Genomic DNA, 25,869 nt, shown 5'->3' on the forward strand with positions numbered 1-25,869 from the left:
TCAATGTCAGTAATTGAATGAGCAATAAATTTATAACCTTTGCCTTGCTGGTTACAATCTGTCAAGTAATCCCAGTTTTGCTTGATAGCTGGTTGGTGACAATAACAAGTTCTTTTATTCCAATCTTTCTTTGCTTCTGGTTTTGTCTGTTTGTTTTTGTTTTTGTTTGTTTTTCTTTTTTAAAGAGTTATTTATTTATTTTATGTATATGAGTACACTGTTAGATGTTTTCAGAAGAGGGCAGCGGATCCTATTACAGATGGTTGTGAGCCACCATGTAGTTGCTGGGAATTGAACTCAGGACCCCTGGAAGAGCAGTCAGGGCTCTTAACCGCTGAGCCATCTCTCCAGCCCTGCTTTTGTTTTTCAAGACAGGGTTTCTCTGTGTAATAACCCTGGCTGTCTGGCTGTACTGGACTGGCTTTGTAGAGAAGGCTGGCCTTCAACTCGCAGAGATCCTGCCTTTGCCTTCCAAATGCTGGGTTTAAAGGTGTATGCCACCATGCCTGGCTTGTTTCTGTTTTCTGAAATAGGATTGATGTCTGTATTATCGTTTGTCTTGAAGCTCCCTTAGTAGACCTGGCTGGCTTTGAACTCGCAGAGATCTAAAAACCACTGCCACCTACCTGAGTGCTGGGATTAAAGGCATGCACTGCTGCCACTCTGACTGGCAATCTCAGTTACCAATGTGAAGACTTCCATTGTGGGCTGGAGAGATGGCTCAGTGGTTAAGAGCACTGATTGCTCTTCCAGAGGTCCTGAGTTCAACTCCCAGCAACCACATGGTGACTCACAACCATCTGTAATGGGATTTGGTGTCCTCTTCTGGTGTGTCTGAAGACAGCTACAGCGCACCCATAAATACAATAAACACATTTAAAAACTAGAAAAAAAGAAAGACTTCCATTGCATATTAACATATCACACAGTAATATACAAATACACAGTCTACAAAATGGCTAAGAAAGGGTTAAAGAGGTTTCAAAGAGGCTACACTGAAGTCCATACACAGCTGATGGAGAGAGTGGAGAGACCAGAAACCCATTAAAAACTACAGGTGCTACAGTGAAAGAGAGAGTAATCCTCCTGGGTCTGTAGGCAGCAGCTTCCGCCCCCAGAGATCATCTCTGTGAGTCTCAGGGGCAGGGCGGTGTCCTGATCCTTCCCTACAGTGAATGATGGTGTTGCTATGGTGGTGCCGCCTGTCGTGGTAGGCATGAGCTAGAAGGCCCAAAGAAGATTTTTACAGATGAGGACTGATATGATTTCTGACTCTTGCACAAAAGAGCTCTGGATCTTCTGTGAAAACTCTATTGGCCATCTTTTGGAGTCAAGTGACCCAGTGATGGTTTAGTCCTTCTGAAACATGAAACCGGATCTACTCTCACCAGTGACTTTCTCTGCTATGAGGCATCCCATTTGTATCTTAAGATCTTTGTCCTCTTGATGGGGATGGGAACTCTTGGCTCCACCAAGTCTCCCTTGGTTCCTGGAGCGGATGCTTGTTTCATCTCTCGACTCCTGCCTGCCAGGGCCCAGCCTCGACTGTTCTTCTTTTCTTGGTTCTCTCTTGAAGGTAAGCCGAGGGTCTGAGGAGTGTCGGTGGGGGTGAGATAGTTAGGATTGCTGTTTAATAATAAAGCATTTACCTATCTTAAGATACTTAGTCATTTTACTACTGTAGCGGACATGCCTGAGTTTGAGGCCAGAAACTGCTGTCTCTGTGTTTACTGCCTCATAGTAAAACATCAGGGGATTAAGGAAGGTAACATTTGTTCTATCTCAGCACGAACTGCGTGGCCCTAACTTCCAGCTCACAAGCTGAAGTTGCAGGAAGAAAAAGGGACATGTTGAAAGTGATTTTAACGTTTACATCTTAGTTCTTCAGTTCTCCAAAAAGTTTCTACAAAAGTTCTCCTCTAAAAAGTTCTCTCTAAAAAGTTCTCTCTAAAAAGTTCTCTCTGAGCCGGGTGTTGGTGGCGCATGCCTTTGATCCCAGTACTTGGGAGGCAGAGGCAGGCGGATTTCTGAGTTCGAGGCCAGCCTGGTCTCTATATAACAGAGAAACCCAAAAACAAAAACAAATATTACAACTCTTAGAAGGTGTGTATATTGAAGCAATTATGAATACCATCATTATCATTTGGCAAAGCAAAAAAATCAAGCAAACATTACAACTCTGAAAAGATATAGTCAGTGAATCACAAACATAACAGGTGACATCATGATTAATAGAAATCATCCAAGCATTACAACTTTGGAAGGATGTGTTCCATGGGGCAGTCATCTAAGGCTAGTGGCATATTTCCAAGAGCAGGTTAATAAATCTTTATGGTCAATTATTGTTTAACATCTAATGCTGATTTTTTATAAATCTTCAATGCGTAAACTTAAACTATTTTAATTTTTTGTTGTTGTTTGTTTTTTTGTTTTTTGAGACAGGGTTTTTCTGTGTTGTCCTGGAACTCACTCTGTAGACCAGGCTGGCCTCGAACTCAGAAATCTGCCTGCCTCTGCCTCCCAAGTGCTGGGATTAAAGGTGTGTGCCACCACTGCCTATCTTTAATTCTTTTTATTTAAGGCTTTCTTTACCATATACTAAAGCCTACCTTCGATGACATACATCTGAAATTTTATTGTTGGGAAAGTTTTTAATCTGTCATAATACAAGTATATAAGTTTGTAAATGATTTATAAAGTAAAGCATTGGTTTCCCCAGAGATAAGGTCATGTTAGTGACCCCATCTCAAGGGATGGTTTCTTTCTTTCTTTTTTTTTTAAAGTAGAACTTCCATTTTATTTTTCCATGAAGTTTTCCTTCCGTTCTTACAAAACCACCTCTTTACATGGGCTTTGGTGGAGGTCGTGGTGCAGCGCCAGCAGGTCTGAATCGTGGTGGGGGTGTCCGGTCCTTCCGGGCTTCCCGGGATCGATTCCTGACGACCTTGCTATGGACGGCACAGCTCACACAGTAATGCAACTTGACATAGAGCTTGGGAAGCACATAGGCGTCGAAGATGCTTGCTTCAGATATGTCCCTGACAGCAGCAGCTTCTACAATGTTCCGGATGACAAATTTCTTAATGGCCTTATCCTTGGGCACGCACCGGGCGCAGTTCGTGCAGCGAATTGGCTGCACATGGCCGCGGCCCTTTTTGGCACGACCGTTGTTTCTTCTTTTTTTGGTCATCTTGGAGCCAAGACTCAAAAGACTTTTTTTTTTTTTTAAGATTTATTTATTATTATACATAAGTACACTGCTGTAGCTGTCTTCAGACGCATCAGAAGAGGACATCAGATCTCATTACAGATGGTTGTGAGCCACCATGTGGTTGCTGGGATTTGAACTCAGGACCTTTGGAAGAGCAGCCGGTGCTCTTACCCACTGAGCCATCTCACCAGCCCCAAGGGGTGGTTTCTTACCCATTATTCTCGCTTAAGATCTTGGCCTAGCTGGGCAGTGGTAGTGCACTCCTTTAATCCCAGCACTTGGGAGGCAGAGACAGGCAGATTTCTGAGTTCGAGGCCAGCCTGGTCTACAGAGTGAGTTCCAGGACAGCCAGGGCTACACAGAGAAATCCTGTCTTGAAAAACAAGAAGAAGAAGAAGAAGAAGAAGAAGAAGAAGAAGAAGAGGAAGAGGAAGAGGAAGAGGAAGAGGAAGAGGAAGAAGAAGAAGAAGAAGAAGAAGAAGAAGAAGAAGAAGAACAACAACAACAACAACAACAACAACAACAACAACAACAACAACAACAACAGATCCTGGGCTAGGCTACCAGGAACATGTAAACAAGAAAAGGAATAAGAGAAAACAAAGCGGATATATTGCCACGAGATCTATGGCTCAATATTTTGCTCTGGCCAAGAGTTCCACAACTGGTCCCAGGAGGCCTCCTTCTTTGGAGTTTTTGCCTCAGTCTGTTGAACTTGTCACATAGATTCTACTAGGGTTGGTGTGACAATTCATTGTCTGTCACAAGCTCAACATGACTAATTTTTGTGACTAAGTTATTAGTGAAGTTTCACATAAATAAACTCAGTCAATATTTTCTCTTCTATTCTTGCACCTACAGTAAATCCTTTTTATGACCTTTCGTTAATAGATTTACAACCTCTTGGAATGTGCTCTAAGATGTGGATATTTGCTTGCTACCTCAGGAACAATTTGTGACACTTGAGACTGGCAGACTTCTCAGTGCAGTTTTGATTATCAGAGAGGACATAATAGCGGTCTTATTGTAAAAGAACTTAATAATTACTAATATAACTTTAGGAATTCTTATAGAATCATCATTAGGAATTAAGAAATCATCTATTTGTCTATATAGCATCACTGCAAGACAGTATATCTTCATAATTCTTCAAAAATATGCTCAAAAGGGTGGGCCAATACCTAGTGACAGTTGTATATATATATATATATATATATTTTAAAGATTTATTTATTTATTTTATGTGTGTAAGTACACTGTAGCTATACAGATGGTTGTGAGCCATCATGTGGCTGCTGGTAGTTGAACTCAGGACTTCCGCCAGCTCTGGCCCTGCTGGCTCTGGCCCTGCTCCCTGTCTTCAGAAGCACCAGAAGAGGGCGTCAGATCTCTTATGGGTGGTTGTCAGCCACGATGTGATTGCTGGGATTTGAACTCAGGACCTTTGGAAGAGCAGTCAGTGCTCTTACCCACTGAGCCATCTCGCCAGCCCAACAGTTGTATATATATTTAATAATAACAGGTAAAGCGTATTAATAGCAGGAATCTTTTCTCAGATAAAGTTTTCCCAGCCTTTCCTAGAGAAGCTAATCTGTCATTAACTTTGTAGTCCATCTCAGGAAGATCACCTGCTAGTTTTTAGCTTCTCCTTGATGGCTCCTGGTACCTGCCCTTGGTCCTGATCAGCCCCTTTGCCTGTATGAAGGCAGAACAGGGCCCCAGCCTCCTCTTTGGAATGCACACAAGGAGGGAGCAATAGTCTCTCTTCATTCCCTCCCCAGCGAGCTCTAAGCAGCCAGATGCACCCAGTTGATAGAGAAAGAAAAAAATATTTCCTCTTTCCACTTTCATGGTTCACATCTTTTCAATCAATAACCCTTATAATTGAAAACACCAAACCCACCATTCTATGGAAGGAGTAGAGAAAAGTGCACCTGTCTGGAAGGGATCTCTGCCAGACAATGCAGCCAGGACAGAATGCATTTTCCCTTCTGTCCAACACAGACTGAGGAGGCGATTTTCTCTAGGCCTTTTTCTGAAGGACTAAAGACAGCTGCTAAAAAGATTGCCTTGTCACCTAGCAACCCAGGTATCAGAAAAAAGGTTAGACAAATTAGATGAATTTCAAGGTATAAATAGGTCCCAACTCCAGGAGGTAGCTCAAAAGGTATTATTCAACAACCACCACCACAACAAAACTGAGAGTCAAGGCCTTTTATATAAACTGAAAGCTACAATCACCTTCTTGATTGGTTCTGAATCAGACTATAGATACCCAGCAAAATTTTGATGTCTTGCCAAAGCTTTGTTGGAAGAATATTTCCTAGCTGAAAGCCTTGCCCCAATCAAAAGGTAGAGTTGGACTGTCTTTCAGATGGAGAACAAAGATTGCTAGGGATGAGGGCAGAAACCAAACCACCAGAACTGGCCCAATACCAAGTTCAACTGACCGTTTCAGCTACCCCAGCCAGAATAAACAGTACCGAATGACCCTGGAGACAAAAAGAGAAATTGCAGTCCGTATGTCCTAAGAGAGACAGGCTTCCTGGTGCCCTGCCACTCGGCTTGGAATACACCTCTCCCACCTGTGAAGAAACGTGGGACCTGGGATTACAGACTCAGCCAAAGTCTGAGGAAAATTATTGAGAGAGTAGAGACTGTACATCCCAGGACCCCAAACACATACACTCTCATGAGTCTGATTGCTCCAGAGAAACAGGTGTACACTGTCATTTTTTCCAGCTCTCTAAGAGCTGACCTCTTGCCCTTCCATCACATGATCTACCTTAGCCTCCAAAACTAAATAGATTATAAAGGACCACTGGGGGATGGCTGTCCGAGTTATAGGACCTGGGCTTCACATGCCCAACTTTGTACTTCAGAGGCTACCTAAGGAGGAAAGTAAAAAAGAGCCTGTCTTAGGAGAATTGCTGCCACCCTTCAGATGGCTTGAGAGTTTCCAGGTGGAGCGAGGTACTTCTGAGAGTCTGTGGAAATAAGAAGGCCTCTATTCTTAGTGCCTAATCTGTACTGAGAGTAAATGAAAGCATCTGACTTCAGCTCCAGCGGTAGCACTTCCAGACATCTCAAAACCTTTTCATCTGTCCATGGAACAACAGACATTGCAAAAGAGGCTTTAACCCAAACACCGAGGTCACAAAAATGTCCTGGGACATACCTGTCCTAATGATTGGACCCTGTAGCCAGCCACAGGGTGACCCACCTGTCTAACAGCTATAGCAACTTTTGTTAGTCATTAAGGGATGACAGTGACTTACCCATCACCTGGACAATCACCTTAAGTTCCTCTGTAGTTGTTGGGGGCAGAGGTCTCAGGGTGGTGTCGGTATTCAGCTGCCAGGGCCAGGTGATCAAACAGATTTTTTCTGTGGTGTGTGACCTTGTTACTCAAAGGTGGGCAACCAACGTCCTGAATGTCCTGCTTGTCCCCAGCTTAGACGGGGTCCTGGCAAAGGTGAATTACCAATGGTAGCTATTCATCCAACAGTTGGCTTTACCAGATTTAAAGCAAGCTCTAAGTGGAGATCTTTAGTACCCGTAATCTTCTTTGGAAGAGATTAGGGGTGCTGCCAGGAGCTGGCATGTCTCTATCAAGGGCGTGTGTGTGTGTGTGTGTGTGTTTATTACATTAAATGACATATTCAGTAGATCTCTGAAGAGTTTTCAGACCATCTATTAAGTATACCCGATTTTAGGCTTAACCTTGAAAATACATGCAGAAGACTAAATAAAACTTGTTACAAAAACCTGTACAAAACAGTTTGCAAGTGAATAGCTTAACAAAACAAGCAAAGACAAAGATCCCAGATATTATTGTGACCCTGAGTAGATTTTAGAAATTTACAAAATTTCTAAGACAAATATGTCTTATTCATCAAACATACACTTTTACTTTTCTAAATTTTCTAGCATCTTGGTGTTGAATAGTTAGCAAAGACATAAGTAGTTAGATGTAGATTTTTTTGTTTTGTTTTGTTTTTTTGTTTTCCGAGACAGGTTTTCTCTGTATAGCCCTGGCTGTCCTGGAACTCACTCTGTAGACCAGGCTGGCCTCAAACTCAGAAATCCACCTGCCTCTGTCTCCCAAGTGCTGGGATTAAACGCATGTGCCACCACTGCCCGGCTAGATGTATATCTTAAATGAGTTTTTTTTTTTATATGACTAGACTTTTACAACCTTATAACTTTATCATTATATACAGTATATTCTAAACCAGAGTTGATCACATATATAGTATTGTGTAGCAAATATAACCTTTAATTTTAATCATCTTACAAAATCCACACTAATCCAAAATACTCTAGAAACTTGTTCCCTTAGTCTACAAGGAGGTACAATGATAGATAGGAGCTTGATAGAAATGAAAACTTTTTTAAGATTAATTTATTTCATGTATGTGAGTACACTGCAATTATCTTCATACATACTAGAAGAGGGCATCAGATCTCATTACAGATGGTTGTGAGCCACCATGTGGTTGCTGGGATTTGAACTCAGGACCTCTGGAAGAGCAGTCAGTGCTCTTAACCGCTGAGCCATCTCTTCAGCCCCCAAGAACTTTTATAAGAGTTGCTCTATAGTAGGTGGCAATATTAAGATGGTGAAGACACATGGCATGTTACTCTTTAACCTTAGTAAAGATGGTTGTCAGCCATGTGGTTGCTTACATCTTGATGAAGTCCTTAGCCAGATGGAGGATGGCCACATAGTTGCTATTTCAGAACGTCAATTTTCTTTTTTTTTTTAGTGTTTTTTTTTAAGATTTATTTATTTATTTTTATGTGTATGAGTACACTGTAGCTGTACAGATGGCTGCTCGCTTCGGCTCCACTCGCTCCGACGTAATACACTGTAGCTGTCTTCAGGCTCACCAGAAGAGGGCGTTAGATTGCATTAAGGGTGGTTGTGAGCCATCATGTGGTTGCTGGAATCCGAACTCAGGACCTTTGGAAGAGCAGTCAGTGCCCTTACCCACTGAGCTATCTCGCCAGCCCTCAGAACATCAATTTTCTTAAACAAGAGTTGAATCTAAGTTACATATACAGTATAATTTAGACAGGCATTGGATCACGTGTATAAGATGTTGTAGCCGATTAAAATTCCTAGGTATAGGGCTCCTGCCAGCCTGAGGCAGCTGGAAGAAAGACAGCCAAGTGCCTGCCCCATGACAGTCATTACTTTAATGAGTAAATATGTGATGGAGAGATGAGAGAGAAAGTGAAGCCCAATGATTCATGCACTATGGAGAGAGGTGGAACTGGAGATGGGAGTGAGGAACAGGGAGATGTGAGCAGCCTGGAGAATGACCTGAGGCTATGGTGATGTTCCAGCCAGGCTGCCACCAAGGGTTCTATCTGGGTCTATGGCCCTGTCACAGCTGGCATCCATGGTCCTATCACATCTGGGGTCTATCTGGATGTCAGTGGCCTGTGCTACTACCTGAGACCATGTCAATATCTGGGGCTGTGCTGATGCCAGGGTCAAATTGAGCTGAATGCCCTGTGTGAATACCTGGGGCCATGCCAATGTCCTGGCCTGGACTGAGGGCTATGTCTGACTCCGTGGTCCTGCTGCAGTTGGGGGTCTGTGGCTCAAGATACCACAGAAGGCTATGTGGATGTCCATGGTCTAGGCTGCCACCTGAGACCATGTGGATGTCTGAGGGTCCTGATGCCACCAGGGTCATGGTGATCTGAGTGGCCTGTACTAACACCTGAGGCCATGGTGACATCTGGGGCCATTCTGCTGCCTGGGGCCATGTCTGGTGGCCCTGCTCCTACTGCAACCAGGACCTGTATTGATGTATGAGGCTCATGTAACAACCAAAGGCCATGTGAAGATCCCTGGCCTTGGCTGCTACCTGGGGCAATGTCTGAACACTTTGATGAGCTGGCCCTGTCCCTTGCCTGGATAACATGGTGTTGTGGGATCCGCTTAGGTCCAACACAGCTCAAACACCTGGTCAGAATTTTATTGTAATCAAGCTGCTACTGATTGATCTAGGCCGCAGAACAGACTCGGGAGCCGAGCTGTGGCTTGCACCCCACCCTTGCTCCTTCCCTCAGCCACAATGTTACAGAGCTTTTAAGCTTGAAATCAATAAACATCGGTGCCAGTTTACATTTCCACACCATTCAAGAGGTAGAGTAGGAACATGTCCTTGTGGCATACTTATTCTATTCCCATTGGTTGGGTAATTCAACCCTGGTGGGGTAACTTGCCTAGCATTCATGTCTCAACTTGCCAGCCAGGATGTCTGTACTGACGTGCATGTCTTTTTATGCCAAGCAAATGTTAGTTATTCAGGGAAGTCTTGGGAACGTAAACTTTATTTGACCCTTATTCAAAATGGAAGTTTTATTTTTACTTTATGTTTTTAAAGATTTATTTATTTAATGTATATGAGCATCCTATCACTGATACACCAGAAGAAGGCATTGGATCCAATTACAGGTGGTTGTAAGTTACCATATAGTTGCTGGGAATTGAACTCATGACAGTGCTCTTAACCACTGAGCCATCTCTCCAGCTCCGGAAGTTTTACTCAAAATGGCTTCAGTTTGATTTCTTATTACAATGGGAGAGAGCTGGCTTTGGTGGCCTGGGTGCAGGTGAGCTGGCCCCAAGGGTGTGTGAGTACAAGAGAGCTGGCTCCACCCCACCCCCCATCTATTTCTTGATGGCATGGGTATAGCAACAATACCCTCCACCCCAGCCCAACCCCTTGCTGCCTGCAGCAGTTGGGAGAGCCAGGCCTGAGGTTGTGAGAGTGGGAGGGCTGGCCCCGCCCCTCACTGGATGCAATACTCAGGAGAGCAAGCCCTGCAACAGGGCATAGCAGGGATATGACCACATGGTAGGCAGTACAAAGGGTACAGAAGGAAGATGCCCACATGGTGGGAAGCCCAAAAAGGCATAGCAGGGAGAGAGGCCACTTACTGAGTAGGTTAGAAGAGATGGTTAGTTAAAGTAGAGGGAAGAAGTGGCTGAATAGGTAGGCTCTAGAATCAAATTTTGTTGGGCAAAACCCAACAGAAGCAGATGGTTTATACACATCTTAGGAGAGCCAGAGCAGCAGCTTGGTTTGGGAAATGAGCTCCTTGTGGAGGGAACTCATTTACATCATTTCTGTGCTTTCAGCACCAGGGGAATGAAAAAGAGAAATAACAAGGACGGGAAAGGACATGGTGGTGGACAAAGCTTATAATACATATGTGGGAGAGCATAGCCAGAGGCACACATCTGGGTGAATCCAGAGTGGTCGTGATCCTGAGCTATGTGGGCAGAGGCGGAGGGGAAGGGCGAGGGAGAGAGAGAGGAACCAGATGCAGAAGCCAGAAGGCGAAAGGTACAAAAAGGGGTGGGAAATCAAAATGTCCGGATTATAGAAGGAAGCGTCTCTGAGGGAAGGGCTGGAGAGTTCAGGGTAGAGGGTGGAGTATGAGAGCTGTATCTGTAACGGGCAGGGACTGAGGGATGCTGGGAGAGCTAGGATATGTTAAATAGGCATCTAAACATTTGTCCTGGCTTTGACACTTATCCAGGCCCGATCCTCTAAACATAACTGTAGCCATTTTGTGTTCAGTCTCCGTTTTGCTCATAAGGTGAAATTAAGTTCAGATTCTCAGATCTTACTTCCCAGAAGTAATTATACATACCTGACGCTAAAAAATGTTACTAATAAGCCAAAAAGTTAGGGTTGAACCACTTGTATCCTGTTACCTCAATGTTCTGAAAGTCCTCTGTTGACCACCTGTCCACCACCCTTCTTACCTCACTCAGGACCAATCAGTTTAAAGGTTAGCTGATAATATTTTGTCTAGTTAGCCAAAAACTGCTGTATCACTTCGCTGCTTGCCTTCGAACTTTTGAGCCTGGTTTTTCCTTTATATGCCCTGGGGACACACTGGTACCACAATTAGTTTTTCCTTCTTGTGGTCCTGGATGTCCAGTATTATGATGTGCTTTCAATAAACTATTCTTGCCTAACTGAGATGGTTTGTGTGGCAAATCCCAGATCCCAACAAAACTTAATGCCTGGGGTTCTAGAACATATAGAACATGAAAAAACTTTACAAAAACGTGAAATTACAACTACCACATAGTCTATTATACTCCTAGGTAGACAAGAGGGATGAGAGGAGGCACGAATGTACAGCTCCATTCATGAAACCCAAACTATGGAGCCATCAGCACGCCTGTCATGGGAGGAACGGATAAGGAAAACATGCAATTTATATGTCATGACATTTTACTCAGGCACAAAAAAGAAAAGAAATCATGTCACTTTGAGAAGATGGGTGGAATGTGAGAAGCTCAGAGGAAGTAAATATGACTTAATTCCAAGCTACTCTGTAGGCTGGAGAGATGGCTTGATGGTGAAGAGTGTCTCCCAGCAACAAATCCCTGCTTCTGATCTATTAGAAACTGGCTTCATAGAGTAAACTCCTTTATCAGGTGGGGTGGCTCACACCTTGAATCCCAGCACTGCCAGGCTGAGGCAGGAGATTTGCTGCAAGTTACAGTTAGCCTAACCCCTACTCCAACTGTAATCAGTGTTGGTGTATGAGATCCTGACTCATGAAAAAACATTTTCCTCTTTAAAAACAAACAAAACAACAACAACAACAACAACAGCAACAAGTTAAGAGTTTGGAGAGATGACTCCATGGTTAAGAGCATTGGTTGCTCTTTCAGGAGACCAGGGTTCAAATCCCAGAACCCTCATGGCTGCTCACCACTGTTCTTCACTCCAGTTACAGGGTTTCTGACACCCTCATACAGACGCAGGCAAAACACCAACGAACATAAACAAAATAAATTATAACAAAGATAAAAGTAAAAAGCCAAGTTAAGCACTGTCTTTCTTAGTTAAAGCAACCCCAGGAAGTTCTTAAAATAGGAATTCTTGAAACTTGGCAAAAAAAAAAAAAAAATGTGTTATTTTGATGCCAAACACACAGAACAATGGCCAAGTTAAAAATAGAATTTGCCGCTGGGCAGGGGGTGGCACACGCCTTTAATCCCGGCACTTGGGAGGCAGAGGCAGATTTTTGAGTTAGAGACCAACCTGGTCTACAGAGTGAGTTCCAGGATAGCCAGGGCTATACAGAAAAACCCTGTCTCAGAAAAAAAAAAAAAATAGATATTGAATGTAACACCCTCCAAGACTATCAATCTGGACCACACACACACACACACACACACACAAAAGGACTTGGGATTCTTATTGTGATACCAGTCTGTTCTTAGGGCTGACTTTTTATAGGAAAAAAGAATCCAGAAGTTCAGAAGGCAAGGTGGAGGCAGTAGTACATTTTGGTGACCTAGGCAAAGTATTATCAGCTGGCTTTTCAGCTGATTTTACAACCATAATGTTATGACCTTTTAGGAGATTTTTGTGTGTGTGTGTGTGTGTGTGTGTGTGTGTCAGCTATAGATAACTATCTCTGGGAGTCGGAGTCTGTGAACCTGAACTTAAATTCATCTTATGAGCAAAATGGAGACTGAATACAAAATGGCCACAGTTATGTTAAAAGGAACAGGTCTCTACAGGTCGAAGGGTTTGTGGCTGGGTTGGTGTCGTAACCCCTCCACTTCTTGCCTAGCCTGGTTACAGACAATGGCTGGTTAAGGCCTTGTGTTCTCCATGACTAGGAGTCTTTGCTAGGGCTACTGTCAGATTCCATGGAGTTTCCAATTTCACTATATAGTCCTGGCTGTCCTCCACCTATCCGGCCTCAACGTCACAGACCTGTTCTGCCTCCCCACTCCTGGGATTAAAAGGCACGTGTTTGGAGCTGTAGTAGCAGCTCCGCCCGGTGAGTGCTGGCTGCTCATCCAGAGGATCCAGGTGTAAATTTGTCTTCGTTTAGATACTTTCACATGCTAGCCATTCACCTTTCAAAATGGGCACAGTTCTGTTGATATTTATCGACTGGTCCTCACTCACATTTTCCTATTTACATAACAGGAGCACTGACTTTCTCAACATCTGGCTGTCTGAAATCGCTGATGTAAACTACCACGTTTAAAACCAATTCTTTAGTTCAGTGTTTTCAAATTTACCATAGTCCCTACTAGAGCACAGGGAGGTGGAATCCCACTCAGTTAATCAAGTCAGTTATATCCGGATCTGATCATACTTCCTATTCTACTCCTCTGTACCCTGCACAGAATAGAAAATCAGTTGCGAGCAGAACGGGAAGTTCCGTTTGATCCCAGGAGGGATCCTCTCCTTTAAGCGCGTACCACCTTCCCCCTTTGGGGGTTAGAGGGAAGGGGGGAAAGGGAGGGAGACTCCCACAAACCACTGGCGCAGCTCTCAGATGGGCTGGCACAAGTTGGATCTCTCTGAACTGCTGAGTGCTAGGCTTCGTAGAGTTGTGCACACGGGCACTACATTTCCCAGGTGCCACCGCAGCGGAAGTAATCCAACTTCCGGTGCTCTAGCGGCGCTATTGCGGAGGGTCAGGTCTTTCTGGTGGGAGTAGGTACTCGCTTTGTGTCTTTGGTCTTTGCCGAGTAAGGCCGGGAGTCAGCCGGCTGGGTGTGGACGGTGGGGTGGATGAATGTTGATGCGAGTCTGAGTGTTTAGGGACGGTGCTCTGTGCGCGCACGCGCGTGCGCGCATCTGTGCGTAGACGCACCTTGAGCTATTTGCGTTTTCTGCATCACTGTGCTTGTCGCTTTCTGCTCTAGGTTCCCTCGCGGCCACCAGGGCTGAAGCAGAAGACCAAGATTCACTAAGGAGAGGTGAGGTGCGGAGTCTGAAGGGACGCTTTCCCTGAGATTCAGACGAGCTTTGTGACGAGCATTTGAGGCCGAAAGTGCCTCCGAGGGAGGCCTAGGAGTCCCCTGACTTTCTCAGAGCTCTAGCCATGTGAGTGTTGAGGGAAGTGAAGGAAAGTGCTTAGTGAGGATGCTCTCAGATATAGTCTGGGATCTCATGCTTCTTCCTCAGGCTCCCGAAGTCGGCCATTATTCAAAAGGAGGGCTGGAGGAGCATCACATCATTGTTGCTATTCATCTAAGACTCAAGGGCCGGTTTGCGCTTTCTCTGTGTATGAGAACTGAGGTTTTTATTTTTAGAATATAGAATCCTCAGTAAATGAAGGAGGAACAGGCAAATTGATAGCTCCAATTTGTGGCCCTTATATTGTTCGTTCCCTTCCCACTTAGTATTCTCATTATTGTTTCAACGACCCTTGACATCTTCCCTCTACAATCACTTTTTGTTAGAGATTAACACTTCTTGTTAGAGATTGAAACCTGCAGAGGTTAACAAAGGGGCTTTCAAATTCCGATTTGCTAAATCAATTCCTATTTGCATGGTCAGATGGCCTTAGATCTTTGTACAGGCCTTCATTTCAAAGCTGCAGAAAAGTGGAGGTGGTAGATGATTTCTGTTCACTCCTGAAGATTTTAAGATTTCTCTCTCTCTCTTTCCCTCCCCATCCCTTTCTCTCCCTTTTTCTCCCCTCCCCTCCCCTCCATCTTGGTTGGAGACTTGGTTCTGTCCCTTCTGGCTCTCTAGGCCTGTCATGAACCTTAGGATGCCTGTGGTGAAGCCTGTTAGTGCAGTGCCGCCATATACTAAGGGCCTGGTGTGCTTTAGTTGTTGCTCTGTGAGGCAGGCCATTTTGGTTTCATTCTCCTCAGTGTTCTGCAGGACAATGGAGTGTGAGAAATAATGCCCTTACTGATTGGATATTTAAGAAAATGACTCGAAAAGAAAAGCTAGGCTTTGTGTTGTACATTTTAATCTCAGCACTTGAGAGACAGACTCGGGAGGAGGAATGTGAATTCTATAGCAGCTTGAGAAAAAGCTGTATTTATTGTGAGGATCCATAATCTTCAACATAGAATAATCTTTAATGTAAAGAAATGTAGCTTAAACAGAAGAGGAGTATTAGCAGAACAGTAGCAGAGCCATGGTGTCAGGTGTGACTCCCAGTGACGGCACCTAGGCTTTAAAGTAGCCTTTTCTCAGGGACTTCTTTCTGAGATTCTATGGGCTTGTTCTCTTGATAGATTCTTAGAATCTTTTCATAACTTAGTTTGGAGACATACCTGGCAAACCAGGAAGTCTCATGTGGCCGAATGTTGCTTAGTGATAAGTTTTTCAAGACAACCCACACCTCAGATATTCTGATATTCAGAAATTGACTTGCTAAGGTGCCTTTGTGTAACAATGAAAAGAGCTTCCCCGAAGCTGGCTGCATTCAGGCCTTGAGAGGCCCATCCCCTGCTGCCGAGAAGGCTAAGTTCATCCTGCGGTGTCTCTCTTTTCTTTGATAACTTTCCCCATATAACTCAGAACATGGATAGGTGCACTTCTTGCAGGCATGGAACTGTGCAGTGCCTGCCCTCCTATGGCAAGATGGAAGGTGAAGACAAGAGAATCCCTGGCAGGCTGGCTAATTGGCGTACTCAGAGGCAGGAGGGAAGAAAGGATAAAGATAGAAGGAAAATTTGTGTGTGAATATTGTGTGGATATAAAATGTAAAATTTCTTGAGATTGTCAGATAGATGTGTGTTGAGATTTGGGCATGGGGATGCATGGCTGTTGTCTCAGCATAGGAGAGGGATGAAAGGGCATTAGGAGTTCAGGGCCAGCCTGAGATACACAAGATTCTGTTTCAAAAATAGAGAACTAAGGGTTGGAGAGATGACTCAGTGGTTAAGAGCACTGACTGCTCTTCCAAATGTCCTGAGTTCAAATCCCAGCAACCACATGATGGCTCACAACCATCCATAATGAGATCTGGTGCCCTCTTCTGGGGTGTCTGAAGATAGCTACAGTGTACTTACATATAATAAATAAATAAATCTTTAAAAAAAATAGAACTAAACAAACAATCCCACAGTGGGTTGAAGCAAGGCTTAGACCTGTTTGTTTGCTAGAGCACTGGATCCCCATGCTGAGGCTCAGAAACCCAGTTCTAGGATCAAAAGACCTAGGACACCTGAAAAAATTTAAAATTATTTTGTGCAAATATCCCATAATATGGAAAGAGGGAAACAGATCAAACTCATCGCCTGTGACAGGATGTTTTACAGCTAATTATCTTCATAAAGGATCATAGCTTAATTGATATAACATAAAGTGTAGTCATAGATGAGTGAATACTCAGGACCCTGTTCCATGGTGCACAGTGCCATTTACTAAAAGTGGGTACAGTTGATAAAGTGTAAGCCAGAATCATAGATAAGCAAAGGTTCATAGGAAAGTGTTCCATGGTGCACAGTGCCATTTACTAAAAGTGGGTACAGAGTGCTGGACCCTGCCTGGGCATTGCAGCTGCAGCCCCTCCAGCCTTGCTGTGCTTCAGCCCTGAGTTTACAAAGGAGGTGCTGCCATTTGGATGCTGTAAGCCCCTGTGAGCCTTGATAGGTGGGGCTCCAGTAGGAAGATCTATTCCCAGTAGGAGGAGCGACCCAGGTGCAGGGCTAGCTGGATCTCAGGGTGGAAGATGGGATCCCTTCTGCTGGCATCTTCTGGAGGAAGTTCAAGGCAGACATGTTTGTGCCCTGCACTCCCACACTGACCCCTTTGCAGTGGGTTGTGTGGGCTTAGAAGAGGATTGGCTTTGTGTAGACTTCTGTGTGCTTCTAATTTGTGTGTGGGAGGGGAGAGAGTGAGTGGGGATGCTTGAGAAATAAGTGGAGTTGTTGAAATCACAGTGACAGGAGTCAGCCTGGGAGCATCAAGTCACAATCCAATGAAAGGCTTTCTTTTTGTCCCCCAGGGAGGAAGCCTGAAGAAGAATGGCCAGCTCTAATTCTCAGCACACGGTCTGTGTAAGTTTCTCTCTTTGACCTAGGGTGGCTTTCAGGTTAGCTGACTCCTTGCCCTCTTTCCCTCTTGAAGCTTCCCAAGCATCCAGAATCCCCCAGCCCAGTCTGCCCCTTTACAGTGAGGGTTGGCAGGTCTGAGCACTTCCTGTCTCTGCCCGTTCCCAGCTGGTACTGGGGTTGTCTTTGAATGCATTCCTCCACATGTGCTCTCTGCTTGGTCTGTGGTCAGGGAGGACTGTCCCTGCAGTGGAGGTGTCAGTCCCACAGGGAAACAGGGGGTGGGGGGTTTGGGGCTTCAAAGCTTTGAGGTGAGGGTCTCATGTGACTTCCCTGGGAAACCTGACTGCATCTGTGGTGTTGTCAGGCTGATGACCCAGGGTGTGAGTGAGTGTCCCCTGTGCATGTGTGTGAGGTGACCTCCCTGAGGAGGCTTTAGGGGAGAGTTCAGGTCTCAGAGGGAAAGGTCATCCAGGCTGTGACAGGGAGGTGATTGGAGTCTCCAGAGTCGGGGAAGACCTGAGACACACTAACTTAATGACGTCATGTGACAGTATAATAAACTCAAGGACCCACAGCATTCCTTATGTAATTTACGTGACCCCAGGTGACATTTCTCTTCTGTGGGTATAACCTGAGGGATGTGGATGGAGTGGAGAGGCACAGTTATTGGCTATGTAGGGTGGGCACAGTCATCGTTTATGGGGAGCTTGTGCAGTCAGGTGCCTTGAGCATTTCCTTACGGCTCCCTTCCCACACTTGAGTCCTTTCCCTTCTGGTTTTCCATCTTGAAAGCTTCCCCAATGTCACTCTCCTTGTGTTTGCTCTCTCAGGGGTCAGTGACATTTGGGGACGTGGCTGTTGACTTCTCTAAAGAGGAGTGGGCCTGCCTGGATGCTACTCAGAAGGTCTTATACAGGGACATAATGTTGGAGACCTACAGCAACCTCGTCACAGTGGGTAAGGCCTGTGCCCCATAAATGGGGGATGTGTCCTCTACACTTTTGGCTTTTTTCATGTGAATTAAAAGTCATGGCTGTCTTTTAATGTTTAATTGAAGTTGGGTTTGGTTGTCTCGTGCCTTTCATTCCTTCACTCAGAATGTGAGAAGATTGCTGTGAGTTCCAGGCTAGTCTGCATGCCAAGTCCCTATTTCAAACAAAATAAACTGTCTAAATGAAATATACAAGTAAGTAAATCAATAAATATGATTGCGGGCTAGAGAGATAACTTGTTGGTTAAGAAAACTGATTGCTTTTGCACGGGACCTGGGTTCAATTTCCACTGTAGTACAAACAATTTAAGCTTATCCATTACTAGCTTACAAATAAAGGAGACTTAGACTATGGTTATTTTATTTGGCTTTGACAATTACTGGGGATCACCCCTAATCTACTCTTCTAATTGTCGGCCTGGCCACCTTCCCAGTGGCGTAACCCCAGATACTTACTGTTTCTTCTGGCCATGTGCTTATGTTCCTCTCCCCTCATGGCCGCTTCCTCCTCCACTCTCATTCCTCCTTTCTCTTCCATCTCTTCTCCTCCAACCAGGTCGCTCCAAACCCACCTACCTCTAATCCTCCAGTAATTGGCTGTAGCCAATTTTATTTAACCAGTAGTTTTAAGTCAAGGAACAAAGTTTGTACAACAAGAGCTTGTAAACAGGAGAAGCCTCTCGTGTACTAGACCTTTAGGTATAGAATTTAGCATTACAATACATAGCAATAGACCAAACCTTGACAACTCCATTTTTTCTTTTTTCTTTTTTTCTCTTTTGGTCTATATAATAATTTATAATAATAAACAACATACCCTGGGAACAGTTAAGAAATTATTATGAAAATTATTAAGTAAAACTTACATTCAAAAAATCCAGTCTGTCTGTATTTGGTAACTCAGGAGAAAATACTCTGTTATCTATCTTATCCTGGTGAGTTCAAAGTTCTGGATATAAATCAGTTTCTATCCTAATTTATATTACACTCCTAAAATTACCTTCTTAGACCTAGAAGATGCTTTTAAATCCTAAACAACTTAAGCTTACGATAAATCTATGACTGTCTAGTCTTCAACTCCATCTGGGAGCTGAGAAGGAAATAAATATTACACCAGGTGGTGGTGGCATACACCTTTAATCCCGGCACTTGGGAGGCAGAGGCAGGTGGTTTCTGAGTTCGAGGCCAGCCTGGTCTACAGAGTGAGTTCCAGGACAGCCAAGGATACACAGAGAAACCCTATGGGGGTGGGGAACAAAACAAAACAAAAAAACCCCAGAAATTCTATTATGTTGTAACAGAATTAATCTTAAATTTTGTCTTTCTACAAAGGTTTATTACCAATGAAAACCTTAGTCCTTTATCAATATACAAAATTCTGTATCAGTGTAACAAAATAGAGCTTTGATTTTGTATCAGTATATAATACTTTGTACCAATATAAATCATGGCTATAAAATGTTTTTGTTTTAAGAGTAGATTCCATAATCTATCTATATTTGTCTAATTTCTTAAAATATTTCTATATGCTCCCCTTTCTTTTCTTTTTTTTTTTAATAAAGATTTATTTATTTTATGGGTACACTGTAGCTGTCTTCAGACACACCAGACTAGGGCATTGGATCCCCATTACAGATGTTATGAGCCACCATGTGGTTGCTGGGAATTGAACTCAGGACTTCTGGAAGAACAGTCAGTGCTGTTAACCGCTGAGCCATCTCTCCAGCCCCTCCCCTTTCTTTTCAACCCTTTTTCTCTCACATAGAAAGGAAAGATAGAAATCTCTCAGTCTAAGTCTGAATTTTGTTTCTTCCTATCCAATATATAATTATTTGTAATCTTTTCTTAAAATGGCAATATTTCTATAATTTATAAAATGACCAAACTACCCATCCCAACTTAAGAGACTGGGATGGTAGTCTTTTTATATAATCAGCTTCCTGCTGATTTGGGGTGAAGAATTCCCTTTGTGGGGGGAACAAGATAACTAGAAAAATGGTTAGTCTGAAGAAAGCTAGCTGTAGCATTGTTTAGTCTCTGTGTGCTGATAAAGTGTCAGTGTAAATGCAGTCCTGACTGGAGCAGTCTGAATGGCTGGACCCAGAGAGCAGCTGTTCTGAAAATGTCCTGGAAGTAATAAATCTCCTGGTCATCTATTCTGTATCATATAAACTTTATAGGCGATGTATAGCTCTATAAAGACATCTGTATGGGATATGCAATGGGCACAAATCAGTTAAGGATGATTTCCTGTTCTTTGTTTGAGCAGGTAAAAAACTAACTTCTGCCAGGCGGTGGTGGCGCACGCCTTTAATCCCAGCACTTGGGAGGCAGAGGCAGGCAGATTTCTGAGTTCAAGGCCAGCCTCGTCTACAGAGTGAGTTCCAGGACAGCCAGGACTATATCGAGAAACCCTGTCTCAAGAAACCAAAAAAAACAAAAACCTACCTAACTTCTTCAGAAGTTAGTCTGATCATATAATCAAACTACACTCTAAATCTCCATTCATGCCATTTGCAAGGATGGTGTGTAATAAGTATGAGAATTCTGTAGCCAACAAGACTTATTGGGCAAACAAGCTGAAGTTCTGGCTGGAGACATGTGTATGTCCCCGTCGGTTTTAGAGCTGTTTTAATGGAGACTTTGTGATTGTACATGATTGACTTATTTGACTCTTGATTTTCTTTCTTGTCTGTATTTGAGATCTTCCGGAGGTCTTCCCTGTCATGTCTGATTTTTATCAATTTGGAAGGAACCTATAGCTTGTATTTTTTTGTGGAAATATAGGTATAACCTCTCCCCTGGTGTAATATATTTCCTGTTTTCCATTTTGAGGTTAGAATATTTTTAAAATAAAATAGGCTGGTTTAGTTTAGCAGTTTTTTTTTCTTTGTTCCCTAGCATTCAAAAAATTTAAAGTTAATAGCGTATTATGTAATCTATCTTGGGGGGGGTCTTTGTTATACCTTTTTGCTTGTTAAGCATCTCTTTTAAAGGATGATTGCATCTCTCTATGATTGCTTGCCTTGTAGGGTTGTGTGGTCTACCTGTAATATGTTTTATATCATACTATGTAAAAAAATCATTTTATTAGAGAAATATGCTGGAGCATTGTTAGTCTTTATTTGTCTAGGTATTCCCATAATGACCATAACTTCTAATAAATGTATAATTAGAGAATAAGTTTTTTTTAGAAATTTAAGCAGTTACCCATTGAAATCCTGAATATGTGTCTATAATATGGTGCACACATTTCAGTAAACCAAACTCTGCAAAATGAAACACATCCATTTGCCAAATCTCATTTCTTTGGGTATCTTTAGGGTTATTCCCTGTCAGTAATGGAGTTTGGTTATATAGAAAACAAATAGGACATGCCTTTACAATTTCCTTGGCTTGTTGCCAAGTGATAGAACATTCCTTTTTAAAAACTTTGCTATTAACATGGTATTTTTTATGAAATTCTGAAGCCTCTAGCATATTTCTTACCAATAGCTGATTAGTTTCAGGTTAGAGGGCCTTTTGTGTTAGAGGACCTGATAGGCCTCTTAGAGGGCATGAGATCTGATATATGTTATAGGTGATGGATGATTCTTATTTTTGATCATTCGTTGCAGTTGAATAAATAGTGATGTCAATTTGGAATCATCTTGTGTAAGTTTAGCAACTTCTATATGTAAAACAACTTTTTTTTGCATATTGAGAGTCAGTTATGGGGCTGGAGAGATGGCTCAGCGGTTAAGAACACTGAGTGCTCTGCCAAAGGTCCTGAGTTCAATTTCCAGCTGCCACATGGTGGCTCACAACCATCGGTAATGAGATCTGACGCCCTCTTCTGGAGTACCTGAAGACACTACTTACATATAATAAGTAAATAAACCTTAAAAAAAAAAAAAGAAAAAGAGATTCTGGAAAATCTAATAACATAAGAATTGTATATGACTCTGATTTGTGAACCGAACAATAAGGACTCTGAAGCATCTTATTCATATTTTCTGATTTAAATCATGTCTTTCCTATTTATTTGCATCAATATAAAATGTAGGGACTTCAGAAATTGGTGTTTCATTGATTATATGAGGGAGAATCCAATTGGTTCTTTTTATAAATTGAAGTCATTTGCTTTTTTGGGTATTAATGGTTAATTTTTTTCCAATTTTTTTTTTTTTTTTTTTTTTTTTTTTCGAGACAGGGTTTCTCTGTGTAGCCCTGGCTGTCCTGGAACTCACTCAGTAGACCAGGCTGGCCTCGAACTCAGAGATCCACCTGCCTCTGCCTCCCAAGCGCTGGGATTAAAGGCGTGCGCCACCACCACCCAGCTCCAAAAATTTTTTAAGCTCTTTGCCAATATTCATTTTTTTACCCATAGTGAGGCAATGTCAGCATTATTCAAAGATAATTATAATCTTAGATGGATCTATTCCAATTAATTGACAAAGTCTTATTTTTCCTTTTAGAATCAATTTAGAGACCTTTTCTATATAGGTCCTTAATTTTTTACTCTGTCTACTAAAAATATCTATTCTAAGTTGTAATTTTTCCTTTGCATAAGAATTCTTGTGGGAGAATGAGTAAAAGGCAAGACAAATATAAGCCATCTTTGGCTCAATCCAATCTGTATGAGTGTTTTGTAATTTCTATTAAACCCAATTTAATTTTAGCTTTAGTTAATAGTCTTTTTGAACTATTTAATTCTGTATCATTTTGCAAGGTTTGAAATAAATTACTCAGCTCTTGAGAGATCAAAGCAATTGCAGGCCAAAGCCAATTAATATCTCCCAATAATTTTTGAAAATCATTAAGTTGGTCTTTCCTGATTTGTCCCTTTTGTGGTAGAATTTCCTGTAGATTCTGGAAATTGTACAGAAATTCCAGAAATTCTTTCTGGAAGAGCAGTCAGTGCTCTTAACCGCTGAACCATCTCTCCAGTCCTAGATTTATTTTATATTCTAGGTAATTAATAGAATTTCCTCTTTGTATTTTTTTAGAAGCAATTTTTAATCCCAATAATGCAGTTTTTTTTTTACTTCATTAAACATTTGTTTTAAGGTATTCTATTTGAATCAGTCAGCAAAATATCATCCATAAAATGCTAAATTATGGGTTGAAGAAATTGTTTACAAATTATTTCCAATAGCTGTTGTACAAAATATTGGCGTAAGGTAGAACTTTCCATTGGTACCTTTTGGTTGGCATTGAGTGGTTAGATATGGGCGTCATGAAGACAAATCTCTCTCTATCTTGTTCTTGTAAAGGGACTGTGACAAAACAGCCCTTTAGATAAATCACTATGATAGGCCATTCAGTTGGCAAGGAAGGCAGTGGGATTCTAGGCTGTAAGGAACCCATTGGCTGAATAATTTTATTGATTGCTCTCAGATCCATTATTTTCCATTTGTCAGATTTCTCTTTAATGATAAATATAGAAGAGTTCCAAGGACTGATGGACTCTTCTCTGCATTGAGCTTCCTGTTGTTGCTCCTGGACCAGCTGTTCTAGTGCTTGTCAGTTTTCTTTTGTCTTAGACCATTGCTCAATCCACACAGGTTAGCCACTCAGATGCCTTAGAGGCAAGGCTGTGGGTTTTTCTCAGCAGTGGCTCCCTCAACCAAGGCTGAAGAGTTAGTCTTTGCTGTATTCTATGGATACCCTGAACAGTCTGCAACTGTCTTTGATAACATCCTTTCATTTTTTAATCAGAAGCATCTCCTCCCTTATGGCTTGTCTTTGAAGTTGGAGGAATGTTAATCTGTGCTTCCCATTGTTGTAATAGATCTCTTTTCCATATATGGCTTTAACCTTCTATTTGATCTTCTGAGTGCTCTGCCAAAGGCCCAGCAACCACTTGGTAGCTCACAACCATCTTTTCTGAAATTAAGGAGTTACCTATATATTTAATTAATTTAAGACTTCATTGTATCTGAGACAATGTCCCAATTACTAGAAGACGAGTTAGATACCCTTTGAAGCAGTCAGCTTGGATTCTAGGAATCTTGTCATATTAAAGTTACATTTGCCCAGTACCCACTGATCCTTCAATCTCAATTTTACCTAGTTGCAATTTTTTGGTTTTTTGGTGTTTGTTTGTTTGGTTTTTTGAGACAGGGTTTCTCTGTGTAGCCCTGGCTGTCCTGGAACTCACTCTGTAGACCAGGCTGGCTTTGAACTGAGAAATCCTCCTGCCTCTGCCTCCCAAGTGCTGGGATTAAACGCATGTGCCACCACTGCCCAGCTCTAATTGCAATTTTAACTTTGGTCTCTTATCATTCATAGCAGTCTGCCAAAATTATCTCTTTTTTACTATTCTTAGAATCTTTTTGTTTTACCTTTAGAGGCTGCTGGATTTTTGCTAAGGTTTAATTGAGTTTTGAACAGCTCTGTTTATCCTATCAGACCTTGAATTTTTAAATTGTGTTTTTCAGAAATATCTTTCCTTGGTGAACAAGAAATGAATGTCTCAGTTGTTTTTTTGTTGGGCCTTAAATGAAGCCCCTCAGTTAGTTTTCTGAAATTAAGGAATTGCCTTATATATCTTTGGATAATCTATATTTATGAGCCATATGCCTGTTTATTCTATATAATTTATATTTCATAGGAAAATTTCTCCCAGAATTATTGCTATTCTAGAAGGATTTATCCTTAGGAATTGGTTATCGTCATTTAGAGAATGATTGCATCTTGAAAGCCATAGCAATGTATAGCTTGTTTTTCTTCTGTAATTGTTTGTCCAGCCACGATTGGGTTGTGAGCATTTGCTTCTATGCCCACAGTAGTTTTAATCCATTCATAAAGAGGTACGGATCTTGCTGCTAATGGTCTACTGGTCTCTTGCATTCCTCATTAGCATTTTTGAAGGGTTTATTTATTTATTTTATGTATATGAGTACACTGTAGCTGTACAGATGGTTGTGAGCCATCATGTTGTTGCTAGGAATTGAATCAGGACCTCTGCTGGCTCTGGCCCCATGATTAGCATTTTTTTTTTTTTACTTTGGGGTTCATTTTATTCTATTCTTTTATCAATCACAATTTGTATAAGTAGTGATGTCACTAGTGTAATCAACAACGATAAACAGAGTGAGCATTCACATATACTAAGAGTTAGGAAGATAATAATTCTTTTAAGGAGTATACTTCCAAGAATATCTAAATAAGAAATTCCAGGTAAAATCATATGTCTCTGCATATTTCCATGGAATAATATCCTGTAGTCAGTAAGGCTTTATGTCATTTTTTACAATTTGCATACATGCTTTTTTTTTATTAGATATTTTCTTTATTTACATGTCATATGATTTTTCTTTTCCCAGTTTCCCCTCCCAGGAACAAACAAACAAAAACAACAAGAACAAACCCCTGTTGGCTCCCCCCTCCCCATGCTTGCCACCCCACCCTCTTCCACTTATTAGCCCTGGCATTCCCCTACACTGGGGCACAGAACCTTCACAGGACCAAGGACCTCTCCTCCCATTGATGATTGATTTTGCAATCCTCTACTATACACATGCTGCCAGAACAGTCAGTCCTACCATGTATACTCCTTGACTGGTGGTTGAGTCCCTAGGAGCTCTGAGGGTACTAGTTAGTTCATACTGTTGTTTGTCGTAGGGGACGATTAGCGTTTTTAAAAGCTAAAGATTCAATTAAGATTTTTCTAGGGCTGGCGAGATGGCTCAGTGGGTAAGAAGGTCCTGAGTTTGGATCCCAGCAACCACATGGTGGCTCACAATCACCCATAATGAGATCTGACGCCCTCTTCTGGTGCGTCTGAAGACAGCTACAGCTTATTACGCCGGAGAGAGCTGGGGCGTCCTGAGTTCAATTTCCAGCAGCCACATGATGGCT

The 25,869-nt window shown here is 42.3% G+C and overlaps 2 protein-coding genes across 7 annotated transcripts in view; one reads left to right on the top strand and one right to left on the bottom strand.

Annotated features, from left to right (window-relative positions):
- Window positions 1–2,805: 2,805 nt before the first annotated feature.
- LOC116100428 (40S ribosomal protein S26-like) lies at window positions 2,806–3,215 on the bottom strand. Its single transcript, XM_031384238.1, has one exon. It carries the CDS (start codon window positions 3,188–3,190, stop codon window positions 2,843–2,845), a length of 348 nt encoding a protein of 115 aa, XP_031240098.1. The 5' UTR covers window positions 3,191–3,215; the 3' UTR covers window positions 2,806–2,842.
- A 10,419-nt stretch (window positions 3,216–13,634) lies between these two features.
- Window positions 13,635–25,869, top strand: part of LOC116101893 (zinc finger protein 60) — a 93,909-nt gene continuing 81,674 nt past the window's right edge. For 2 of the 6 annotated variants that reach the window (XM_031385859.1, XM_031385861.1), the window contains exons 1-3: window positions 13,764–13,988; window positions 16,985–17,036; window positions 17,864–17,990. In XM_031385859.1, the coding sequence (XP_031241719.1) occupies window positions 17,004–17,036; window positions 17,864–17,990 (160 nt within the window). In that variant the 5' untranslated portion in view covers window positions 13,764–13,988; window positions 16,985–17,003. The other 4 variants (XM_031385853.1, XM_031385854.1, XM_031385855.1 and 1 more) reach the window with 4 other exon arrangements.

Source organism: Mastomys coucha, unplaced genomic scaffold, assembly GCF_008632895.1.
Source record: "Mastomys coucha isolate ucsf_1 unplaced genomic scaffold, UCSF_Mcou_1 pScaffold21, whole genome shotgun sequence".
Classification (NCBI taxonomy): Eukaryota; Metazoa; Chordata; class Mammalia; order Rodentia; family Muridae; genus Mastomys; species Mastomys coucha.